The sequence below is a fragment of the Rhagoletis zephyria genome, unplaced genomic scaffold (assembly GCF_001687245.7).
Source record: "Rhagoletis zephyria isolate East Lansing unplaced genomic scaffold, Rhagoletis_zephyria_1.1 Rzeph_scaffold_00196, whole genome shotgun sequence".
Taxonomy (NCBI): domain Eukaryota; kingdom Metazoa; phylum Arthropoda; class Insecta; order Diptera; family Tephritidae; genus Rhagoletis; species Rhagoletis zephyria.
The window spans coordinates 350,534-363,516 of record NW_016157280.1 but is presented as its reverse complement, the minus strand read 5'-3'; the positions used below and the strand labels follow the sequence as shown (position 1 = coordinate 363,516).

At 33.9% G+C, this 12,983-nt stretch overlaps 1 protein-coding gene across 1 annotated transcript in view; it reads left to right on the top strand.

Annotated features, from left to right (window-relative positions):
• Window positions 1–12,983, top strand: part of LOC108358035 (apolipophorins-like) — a 241,359-nt gene that overhangs the window by 7,098 nt on the left and 221,278 nt on the right. The window contains exons 2-3 of the mRNA XM_017609166.1: window positions 419–685; window positions 753–2,218. Of these exons, the coding sequence (XP_017464655.1) occupies window positions 419–685; window positions 753–2,218 (1,733 nt within the window). The remainder of the gene's footprint in view (window positions 1–418; window positions 686–752; window positions 2,219–12,983) is intronic.

Here is a 12,983-nt window from a genome sequence, read left to right as displayed (position 1 = left end):
CTTAAGGACGAGCACACCTAAAAGTTAAACATTCTAAAAATAGAATTATTAGCAAAAACCAACAACCACATGATCAAGTGAATTGCAGCGGAATAGCTGCGCTTGATTGGGTTGGCTTACCAAATGAAAGAGTGGAAAAAAGCAAGAATAATTTACAAGGCGAACTTAGCACAGTGCGTAGGCAACTGGCTGAGTCAGTGGGATCGTCGGTTTGAATCCTACTGAAAGAAGTCTTATGAGGAAATGTGGTGATTTCCGAAATAACTATCACTTCTACCATTTTTTCACATTATTGTTGCTTTTCCACAATAAGTTTTTCATTAAAAACGGCCTCAATCTCATTAAAAATTGTTTAATATAATTGTTATAAGGCCATTAAATAACAAAAACAAATAAAAAGAAACTATTTCATTTAAAGGCACCACCACAGACATGAATATAATTTTTGGTACTGAGTCATATCTACCACGGATGGCGACGCTGAACTTAACCACTTACCTTTTCGGACATTCGGTTAACATATTTGAAATTACAGCAAGAGCTGAGGGCTTTGAGCAATTATTCATTGCCAATTTTAAGCCTGAAAAATTTTTCAATCAGTACAGCTTATTTAGCAAGAGAGGAATAAATCCCTTAATTGACATTATCTACAACTGGCTTAGTAAAAACAATACAGAAAATGATGGTGAGATTAATATACTATATACATATATATTAAACAAATTAATGTTTACTAAACAAACGATTTACAGCTGCTTCAAAAAGTTCGACCAACACTGGAAGTCAATGCAATCCTAAAACCGCTCTCAAACGAAAGCCATTTGAGAATCATACCATGGGTCATGATAATTGTGGATATAAAATATATAGTTCGAATGATTCAATATCAATAAAAGACGTAAATGATCGTAAAACATTATTTCACAAAAGCATTGAGCATTTAGGTTACACACTTAAATATGACTACAATAATCCAGTGTTTCAATTTGGAACACGTATTTTTGGAAGTGATTTACATTTTTTCTCTTTAAATGGAATTCCCGAATATGCAGAACTGTCAAAGAAGTTAGATGTTTTACAACAACTATCGGAATTTCTATCAGGAAAGGAAATAATATACACAAAATCAAAGCTGTTCCTCGATGCTTCATACGTTATTCCTCTTGCAGTAGGGTTACCTTTGTCAATAGATTTATTCGGCGCATCATCTATTGATCTGCGTACATCATGCAAGTTGGATTATAAAAATCCCGATTCTTCCGATTTGAATTTTGATATCAAAGGTATGATTAAACCTACAATATTGGTTGATATGGTAGGAAGCATGAGTTCTGATATGTTCTATGCACAGTCTGGAGTTAAAGTGAAGTCTACTATGTATACGAACTTCGAGGTTGCAGGCGAACTAAAAGTTCGCGGGAAGAAGTCGGTTACATTTTCATTAAGTTTGCCCCAAAATGCTACTGATATTTTTACTGTTCACTCAGAATTGCTGAAAATTTCGCGGAGCGCCGACGAATATCAAACTGGTATTAAAAGCCGTAGATCGAATTCTAGCTGCACATGGCCATTGTTTGAAACAGCTACCGCGCTGAAAGTGTGCCTCGATTACAGTGTTCCAAATTTAAATAATGCTAAAAAAATTACTTATCCAGGCTTATTGCTGAGTGGTCCAATGAATTTCAGCGTATCATTAGCAAAATCTGACCTGACAGCCAAAAACTGGATGTTTCAGTACACATATGATCAACATCGTAACGGCTCGAACTGGGCTGTTCTTTTCTTTACGCCTGGATCTTCATTTGAACGTTCGATTACTGCTAATGTCAGTACTCAACCTGAAATCTTAAATGCTTCCCTTTTATTCGTTCATGGACTCAGTAAGGTTTCTTCCATGTGCCAACTTATCGGAACTAATATTTACAGACGGTTTAATTTCTTACTGGACACGAATGGAAACCGAAGCCTCGACTTTAGCATAGAACTTAAGCGAAAGGAAGAACGAAATGTGTTGGTATATAAACCAAAAATGTTACTTGCCATAAATGGTGTTAATATAACCGGAGCTGTTGGTACAGTTCGAACATATGTGAAAAGCGGCATAGTACAGAATGATATGGACTTTTCATTTGAGACTCGCAAGTTGCAAATGCTCATTCGAGGACTCCTTGCACAGAGCGAAGTTACTAAATCCGTTAATATCACTGTGAATTATAGGGTAAGTCTTACCTTAATTAAAAAAATTTACGTATATTTGCCAATAATATGTACTAGCATTCTTTTTTAGCACCGAAGCAAAGATTTGAGTAAAGCTGATGCCAGATAAATCTTTGTGGCTTTGCGCGATATTTATAATTTTCCAGCAAAGAGAAAAACGTGCATGTTCACACATTTCATCTTATCTGTCAAAGCGAAGCAGGCGTTTTATCTGGTATCAGTTTAAAGCAGGATCCATCGTTTTCTTTCAGAAGTTTTCTTCCATGAAGAAAAAGTACAGAACTAGAACGATGAATCCGCCTTAACACCTCCACTTTGCTCAAAATGTGGTTTAGGGATTCTATAAATCAAAAAAGCTCACACATTTTTTCTTCTCGCTCAATTCGTCCGCCATTGTGTTTTTTTTTGATGTTTGCTAGCATTTTGAGTTTTCTCTCTCGAAATGCTTCTAATGTCAAAGAAATTCAAAATAAACAAATGAAAATTTATGATTTGAATTATTCATTTATTCAGAAGTTGAGAAAACTAAAACAATTCGAAACGAAAAATTAGTTGCTGCTTTAACGGCTGCCCAAATTCCTTTTCCTCTGCAAGCAAAGCAATCTAAAGATCCTCAAGTTCCCGCAACTATCGTATATACAGCAAAAATGGATCGAGATTTGTGGTGTTATGAAAACGGATTTGCCAAAGTGCCCCTATGTATGCTCGACTCATTTTTGGCCACACTACCTGACCCAATGTAAGCACAAGATAGTTCTTTGCAAAAGTGCAGTGCCCTTAAGGTAAAATATCTTCAAATGCATGCCAAAAGCTTCGCCTTAACATACGGGCAGAAGTCCATTACAGACAATTGCTTCCGTTCATTTATTTACATATGTATGTATATTCAAATTTTGTTGTTTCGACAGAAATATATTTCTTTGGTTTTTTTGAAAATAAAAACAAACAAATGCGAAATGACGGCGAGAGAAATTTTCAAAATGCTAGCAAACGTCAAAATTCTTAAAGTTGGCTCTCAGCGATTGTACCTTATAAATATTTGTACCATGCGTATGATGACAATCAAAACATAAATAAAATAATGTACAAAAAAATATTTTTTTAAAATTAACTTTTATTTAACATATACAAACAAAAGAATAAAATAAAGTAGTGTAACAAAAGATTTTTTAGTAAGAAAATTTTGTAAAAACTGCAATAAAATTAATAATATAAAATAAGTTAAGCTTTCGTTAAAGTTACCGAAAGCCAAATAGTGAAAGGAGTTACTCAAACTCTAACGAAAATTACTAACAATTTGTACTGATTTGCTTCGTTTTTGAAAAAGTTTGTCGCGCGAGAAGCGAACCCGCATTTACATATCTGCATGTAAACATATTCGCCGACAAGCATATTTAAAATCGAAGTAAATCAGTACAAATTGCTAGTAATTTTCATTAGAGTTTGAGTACTCCTTTCACTATTTGGCTTTTAACTAACTAACTTAACTTTAACGAAAGCTTAACTTATTTTATTTTATTAATTTTACTAGCTGTACCCTGCCACGCTTTGCTGTGGCATATTCCTGTTATATGGATGATAAATTATTAACGAAGCAAAGCATACGTTTTTTATGTGTTTGGTTATGTAATTAGTACTTGTGTGCACACAATATTTGTCGTTTTTCCATTCGCTGCATAAATATCAAGGACATCTGGTTTGCCGACGCAGGAACACGCAACATCTGAGAAGCAATCCGTACCTAAATCTAAACGATACTTTTCCAAAGTTCGACCTGGAGCATTATTGATTATGATTCCGAATGCCAATCGAATTGGGAATTGCAATCTTTTAAATTGAAATGGTGTATCGGTCGGAATCATGGGAATTCTTCGCCTTTGAAAGGCCACGTTAAAATCTTTACTTACACTACTTTCTTCATCAATTTCTTAAATGCGAGTAGCGTGCCGTTGCAAAGTTTTGGCTGATTAATATTCCGCAACATGATAATTGGCACACCTATTTTCAATTTCAGTATATGGGGTCTCCCTGGCCTGTCAGTCTGGTAAAAGAGCAGATCAGCTCAAGCAACGACTGTTGTCAATACCATATTGATAGATATCCTTATTCTTCGCGAAAAAAATAGCCCGTTTACTGAGCCAATCGTGATTCCTATAATTAATTGTCTTAATAAAGAAACATTATTTCGATCAGTTCTCCTTCCGTTTTTTTTAAGTTACAAAACAATGAGTTTAAATTTTTACAATACTAGTATTTTGTTTTCGTTACACTTTTATCATATGGTTATTTGTTTCAGTAGTTTTTAGCCGACTTAAAAAAAAAGAAGAAGGTTATCAATTCGTCGGATTTTTTTTTATGTATGTTACCGCATAACTTTGGACCACGTCAACCGATTTCCAGGTGATCCCATACTAATTTGGTTTAGATCCTATCATTAACGGAACGGTTTTTTGCTTAAAAATTACTTGTTTATTAATTTTTTGCATTAAGTAATTTGTGTACCAGCTCTTCGTTGATAATATGATCACTTCGTTTGATAAGATGTTGCAAATTCTAAATTTATTTAAACTGTTCGGATTTTAGATAAGTGGAAAGATTAAAAAAAAATTCCCTAGTAAAGCTTTCCCAAACACTTTTCGTTTGGAACCATTTATGTAATGTTTCATTTAATTTCAATATTTTCAGTCTTTACTTTTAGATGGGTGGTAATCCTAATCACACAAACGGCAATAACGCAAATTTGTGTTATTTTCCAATTGAATGTGAAATAACACAAATTTGCTTTATTTCTCGTTGAGCAATAAGACCAACTTTTATACTTAACAATTTGAGTAATAAAGCAAAATAGTGCACATATGTAGGTAGTCACCCAGTTACATTTGACAAAAAGTAGTACATGAACAAGTTAAATGTACGGATTTGTAAGTATACAATTTTGGAAGTGCCCGGCGTCGCGGCGGTCCGCGTTCGCGCGCCGCCCTGCGCCGCGTTCGACGTCGCGCTCGCGTCTCCCGCCCCTCCTCTCCTTTCGCAATTATGTACTGGTGGCATTATAACAGTTTAGAAAAAGGAAAACTGATAAAATAACACTAGTTCACTTCTGAAACTGCTTTTTAATGTCCAAGTAATGGGAATTATTGTGTATGGTGTTATTGCATGCATCCCACCCAGAGTGGAATTTACCAGATGCCACTGCTTTATTTGAAAATTTGCCTATAAAATGTGACTATAAGGCAGCCGAATGTCAGAAAATAAAGCGAGAAAGCCGTTTTATTAATTCATCTGTTTATTGCGACATGGTTCCATGCAAACATTTTAAGGTTTCCCAGCAATGTTTTTAACATATTAAAAAGCAAGCAGAAAAAATTCATACAAAAGCGCTATGTCCAAATATGCGGGGCAGTTTTTAAAGACGATGCTTTTCCTATATTTGGTTAGACTTTCCATAAGTAAAAATATTTTGTGAATATTACTTTCTTCATATGAATTATATCACATTTTTTGTTTAATTCAAGGCCTATCAAACAGGTTTAGAGCATTTGAGCAAAAACAACATTTGCCTGTATTTTGTTGTTGCTTCTGGAATCGAAGGTGCCAAAAACTGTTCTGCTTTTTTTCTTCTACATCGAAGCATGCCATACCGAATACGAAAAAGGTAAAAAATTTAAATTGAAAAAATGAAAATTGTTGCAACTTTCTTTCTTAGTAAATTGGTTCGCTTCTCGAAGCATTGATCCATCATCCTGTGCCAGACCCAGTAATCAGCGGTTGTGCTGCTGAGTTGGGCGAGCTTTCCAAAAGCTGCTATTTAATCGCTGGTTTTGTATGGAAAATGTTTCACATGCAAATAGGCTTTAACAATTTAGAATTTTTGTGAGAAGAATTGTAAAATATTTAACATTTTCGAGAACAAATAATTTGAAAAAAATCAAATCAGCTGCTGAACTGATATTACCTGTTCAATGTGCCTTGGTTTAATTGTATTTTTGGAATAAACAAAGTTATTTTTCCTTCTGTCAGTAAACTGTTTTTTTTTTTTACAAATGGTATAAATAAGCAATGGGAAATAAGGCAAAATTTGTTTTATTTCCAACCTATGTTGGAAATAAAGAAAAACTCAGATTTGGGTGTTATTTCACCCCCCATTCTTTTTCATATCGAACACCAAATTTTGTGTTAGAATTTCGATTGGCTTTACATTTTTTTCTTCGGATATATGAATGTAGGATCTGTCAGAATTTGGATTTTTTCGTTATTCCGACTAATCAAGTACTTTTTCAAATTGTTATATCTCGGGTTCTGCTCATCGTACAGACTTCATCTTAACGCCGTTTTAAAGCTAAATAAACTGGTTTAACATTTCGATATACAGTTTCGGTCAAAGTAATAGTAGTGCTAGTACCGCACATAGTTTAATATTTGTATTTTTTCGCGTTGTCCTCTTTATGCTTTATTCTCCTTAAGATACTGTTGTATAGACAGAGTTCAATAAAATAAGTGCCGTTATAACTGTATTAGCAGTTGGTGTCGTAATTTCATTTATTTTCAAATGTGTTGGCTAATGAGTCAGTCAAAATAATAGTAGTGCAAGGAATAAGTTGCCAAAAAATTCATATAAAATATTTATTTTGTCAAAAATTTACAAGAAGGTAAGTACTGCATTTTTTGATGTATTTCCATATAATTTTGTGACAATCTGATTGAAAATTTTTCAGCTTTGGTACGAGGCAAGCACTGCACCGCTTAACAGCGAAACCTCATCAAAAAACTAATCTCGAAAGGGAAAACTTACAAAGAAGTTGAAGATATTGTGGGCTGTTCACCGACAATGGTTTGTAACGCATTAAAATACAAATCCCAACCCGAAACACGTGGACGGCGTCCCGCAATGACTACTAAATTAATTAAACGTGTGGTTAGGTTTTCAAAAAATAATCCTTTCGCACCTGCTACTAAAATTAAAAGTGAGCTAGAGCTGGAGGCAAGCGTGGGACCTATTCGTAGACGTTTGCGAGAACATAACTTGGCAACTCATAGCCCGAGAAAAGTGCTATTACTAACTAAAAGGCATGTGGCACAAAGGCTAAAGTTTGCAGATGAGCACTTCGATTGGCCTACCGAGAAATGGAGAAATACTTTGTGGACAGATGAATCCAAAATCGTGCTGTATGGTGCAAGAGGATCTCGCCAATACGCCAGAAGACCTGCTAATTCCGAGTACAACCCGAAATACATAACCAAAGATATTAAACATGGAGGATGAAGTATTATGATTTGGGCATATTTTTAATTTTATGGTGTTGGATACTGGATAAAGGAAACCATGGATCGTACTGTGTATGTTCGGATTATGGAGAAAATCATGCTACCATATGCTCGCGAAGAAATCCCACTGCTTTGGGTGTTACAACAGCATAACGACCCAAAGCATACAAGCAAGTTGGCTCAGCAGTGGTTTCATGGAAATAGGGTTAAGGTCATGGAATGGCCTGCACAGTCTCCAGACCTCAATCCAGTAGAGAATTTGTGGTGCGATGTGAAGGAGGCAGTTGCTGATGCTCATCCAACAAATAATAATCAGCTTTGGGAAACAGCAGAGCGGGCATGGAAATCGATACTAAGGAACGATGTGAAAATCTCGTTGATTCGATGCATCGGCGATGTGTTGCGGTTATATCGAACAAAATACTAATTATTATTATGGTTATTTAAGTATTATTTATGCTTTAAATCTTATGAAAAGAAAGATTTTTTTAATGTTTTTTATTCAAGAAAATCATACTACTATTTTTTTGGCCGCCCATATGCAAAACTTCGAATGAAATTTAATTTTAATAACGTTATAATGAATTATTTTCCTAAGATTTCTTCCATGATTTTATTGTTAACGGTCATAATTCCTTAAAATAAAAACAACAAAAATATTTAACAAAGAAAAAATCCTACTTCTTCCTCATTTCTTTCCCACTGTGTGTGCACTACTATTATTTTGACCGCAGCTGTATATGATGGTCATGATTGTCCTAAAGCTAACTTAGCTATTAACAGTTGTACTTTTTGAAGTTGATTTGCATAGTGAAGACCAGTAAATTTGGGATTTAAAATTATACCATCCTTATCCTTGTTTAATTCTCACACTCTCATAAAATAAACCATCTCATCATAAAGAAAAATATTTTAAAAATTGTTCCTGAAAAACGTCCATTTTTTGAATATGAACGTTGAAATATGAACGTTTTTACTCTCTAGAAAATAATTTATGCAACCTCACATACGCGGTTTTGCATTATCTTGATACGCGGTTTTGTACTTTAAACGACGATATGTATATACTGTATACAAGTGTAAAGATGATCTCTTATTTTTTACTTTTTGTAAAAATTACTGCGACTGCAATGTGAATGAATTTTAGTCCCATAGTTTTTAGTTTTTCCTGTTTGTAATTAACTTTTTAAACTGCTATAAAATAAAGACATTTATATATCTTTGGTTAAAAACACAAATTAATTTTTATTTCTAGTATCCGGACTAAAGTACGACTGCAAAACTAGTTTGTGGGCATATTTAAATTAATGGTAATAATATCCCGAAATATCCCGGGATCCCGGGATTACCACCTTCAGATCCCGAAATCCCGGGATTCACAAAATGGTCCGGGATTGGATGCCTTAGCGTCCGTATCCGCTTTACATTTGTACATATCCATACATAAATAATAATAAATCATACATATTTGACAAAGGACTAATTTTTCCTTGGTTTATTTATATTATCGCTTTGTATTGAAAATACATTGGTGCACCATACTAAGCTTTCGAGTTCAAATTTTCAAAAAGGTGGCAACTCTCCTCAAACATATTTCCAACAGTCATCTGTCTTAAACCTCCTTAATTTAATACCTATAATTTAATAAGTCATTTATTTTATCAATTATGCAAATTGAGTTAAATTTTCAAACAGGTGGCAACCCTACTCAAATATATTTTCGGCCGTAAGCCTTAATAAGAATCTAAAGCTTGTTGCCGACATGGCAATTTTTAATTTATTTTATCAATTTAACTGAGTTAAAATTTTCAAATAGGTGGCAAACCTCCTCAAAAATATTTCCTACAGTCATCCTTCAATTGTAATATGTCATTTATTTTATCAATTAAATTGAGATAGATTTTCAACCAGGTGGTAACCCTCCTCAAACATATTTTATGCTGTAAGCCTTCTTAAAGCTCTTTAGTTTCAATACCTGGCATTACTTAATTTATTTTATCAATTAGCAGGCCCGGCGAACTTCGTCCCGCCCAAAATTAATTTTTTTATTGAAACATTTGGTCCAACGTTTTCGTCAGCAATTGGTTGGTGGCAATTTCCAAACTGGTGAGTATCATTGTCNCCTTCAGATCCCGAAATCCCGGGATTCACAAAATGGTCCGGGATTGGATGCCTTAGCGTCCGTATCCGCTTTACATTTGTACATATCCATACATAAATAATAATAAATCATACATATTTGACAAAGGACTAATTTTTCCTTGGTTTATTTATATTATCGCTTTGTATTGAAAATACATTGGTGCACCATACTAAGCTTTCGAGTTCAAATTTTCAAAAAGGTGGCAACTCTCCTCAAACATATTTCCAACAGTCATCTGTCTTAAACCTCCTTAATTTAATACCTATAATTTAATAAGTCATTTATTTTATCAATTATGCAAATTGAGTTAAATTTTCAAACAGGTGGCAACCCTACTCAAATATATTTTCGGCCGTAAGCCTTAATAAGAATCTAAAGCTTGTTGCCGACATGGCAATTTTTAATTTATTTTATCAATTTAACTGAGTTAAAATTTTCAAATAGGTGGCAAACCTCCTCAAAAATATTTCCTACAGTCATCCTTCAATTGTAATATGTCATTTATTTTATCAATTAAATTGAGATAGATTTTCAACCAGGTGGTAACCCTCCTCAAACATATTTTATGCTGTAAGCCTTCTTAAAGCTCTTTAGTTTCAATACCTGGCATTACTTAATTTATTTTATCAATTAGCAGGCCCGGCGAACTTCGTCCCGCCCAAAATTAATTTTTTTATTGAAACATTTGGTCCAACGTTTTCGTCAGCAATTGGTTGGTGGCAATTTCCAAACTGGTGAGTATCATTGTCCACATTCTGTTTAGTCGCCGTGAAGCAAGGACCGCAATGGTTCTGATGGTTGATTTAACGGGAGTAATTTGACTTTGATCCCTGGTGTTTCCGAATCGATGATTTTTAGCAATAACTCGACTCCAGCGCCACTAAAAATTATCACTAAAATCGTTTCGGTCATTTAGAAGTTAAGTCACCAGAATAAGTCTTTTACATTCTGACACTGTTCGGCTTTTTTCCCATACAAAAAAACTATCACGCATTAGTTATACGGAGAAAATGCGCAACATCATCAGCGAAAAAAGTTCTCAAAAATCAACGGAAACTTATAGCTATTTAAAACTTATCTTTTATGATACTGAAACTGAGTGAACTAAAAAACTGCACACTCAAAATTTGATGCCATTTGGACAAAATTAACTATAAATATTTCTATAAAAAATTAAAAAAAAATAAATTATTATAAAAGAGAAAAAAACATTGTATTCTGAGCGTATATATTTACATAGAGGTAAAAGTTTCAACATGATAAGAAAGCGCCACGCCCCCTTTTCCAGTAGCCCCAAAATCTCTATACCAATTTCCAGGACACTACCGCAAATACTTTCAGAGATATAGGGTATGAATAATACGATATGTATGCGTGATGCCACGCTCCCTTGATATATCGAAAGTCTGCAGTAGGTGTCCAAAATTTAAAAAAATCGGTACAGGCGTTCGCGAGATCACCTCTTATAAAAAGAAGGAGCTTCTCTTTATATAATTGGTGTAGGTAACACAGAGCAACACTGATTTTGAAGCGGCAAATGTTGAAGCTGTTTTTGATAGGCTTTTTTGTGCTGGTTATGAATCCGTANTGCCAAATTGGCCCAACCGTTCTCAATTACTATACATTTTTCACACCGTTTTTATATATATAGATTAGACATGGGTTAGCCAAGGATTAGAGACATGAGCCTCTTAACAGTAATAAGGGATTTGATTTTTTGAATTCTGAGTTGTGTCGTTATTCCAGAGGACCATCGATATGTGAATTCATATATTTCGATAATGAAATAAATTCGAGCATAAATACGATTTTTAGTTACATATACATATGTAACTCGATTTCAGCGTCAACTGGCGGCAATTTTTTTCGAAATAATTCTTTTTCCAGTTATCAATACATATTTTGAATCTGAGGATAATCGGACCATAAACACGATTTTTAGTAATAACTCGACTCTAACGCCACCTGGCGGCTCTTTTTTTGCAATGGTATTGTTTTTTCTATTGTCAATACATATCTCAAATATGAGGTGAATCGGACCATAAATACGGGTTTTTACTCATAACTCGACTCCAGCGCCACTCAGCGGTTGTTTTAATAGTTATTCTACTATTCGGAAGATAGACAAATTCAAAAACCCAATATCATAAAAATCGGTAGAGTCGTTCTTGAGTTATAAATGGTGTAACTAACACGACTATGTTTTATATATATAGATTTAAAATTTTTAAATAGGTGGCAACCCTCCTATTTTAATTGATAACCACATGGCAATATTTCTTTTGTTTTATCACTTTTAACCGAGTTAAAATTTTAAAATAGGTGGCAGCCCTCATCAAAAATGTCCCCAGCAGTCATATTTCTTAAACCTCTTTAATTTGACACCTATATAATAACTTATTTATTTTATCAATTAAATTGAGTTAAATTTTCGAATAGATAACATATTTTCGGCTGTAAGCCTTCTTAAAAATCTAAAGTTTGATACCCATATTGAAATACTTCATTTATTTTATCAGTTTAACTTATCAATTTATTTTATCAATTTAGGTGGCAACCGTCCTCAAAAATATTTTCAACAGTCATATTTCCTAGACCTTAAAAATTTGATACCTATATTGCAATAGGTCATTCATTTCAAACAGGTGGCAATCCTACTCAAACATATTTTCGGCTGTACGCATTCTTAAACCCCTTTAGTTTGACACCCACATGGCGATATTTCATTTACTTTATCAATTTAACCATCCTCAAAAGTATTCCAGCAGATATCTTTATTAACCCTACCTAACTGAGTTAAAATTTTCAAATAGGTGGCAGCCGTCCTCAAAAGTATTTTCAAAAGTCTTCTTTTTTAAACCTCTTTAATTTGATACCTAGATCAATTAATTTGAGTTAAATTTTCAAACAGGTGGCAACCCTCCTCAAACATATTTTCGGCTCTAAGCCATCTTAAATATCTAAAGTTTGATACCCAAATTGTAGTATTTCATGTAATTTACAAATTTAACTGAGTTTAAATTTTCAAATTGGTGGCAACCTCTTCAAAAGTATTTCCTAGTTATCTTCCAGTCATCTTTCTTAAACCTCCTTAATCGGATACCCATATTGTAATATTTCATTTATTTTATCAATATAACTGGATTTAAAAATTTTCAAACAGGTGGCAGCTCTCCAAAATTGTTTAATATAAATGATCCCGGTATTATACCGAACAATACAAAAAATAAATTATTCAAATCAGTTAAGCAGTTCTCGAGTTTTGATGACCGTGACAATCGAAAACAACATTTTTATATACACGGGTGTCCCAGAAGTAACGTGCCAAACTTTAGGGGAAGGTAGGTGGGGGGGGGGG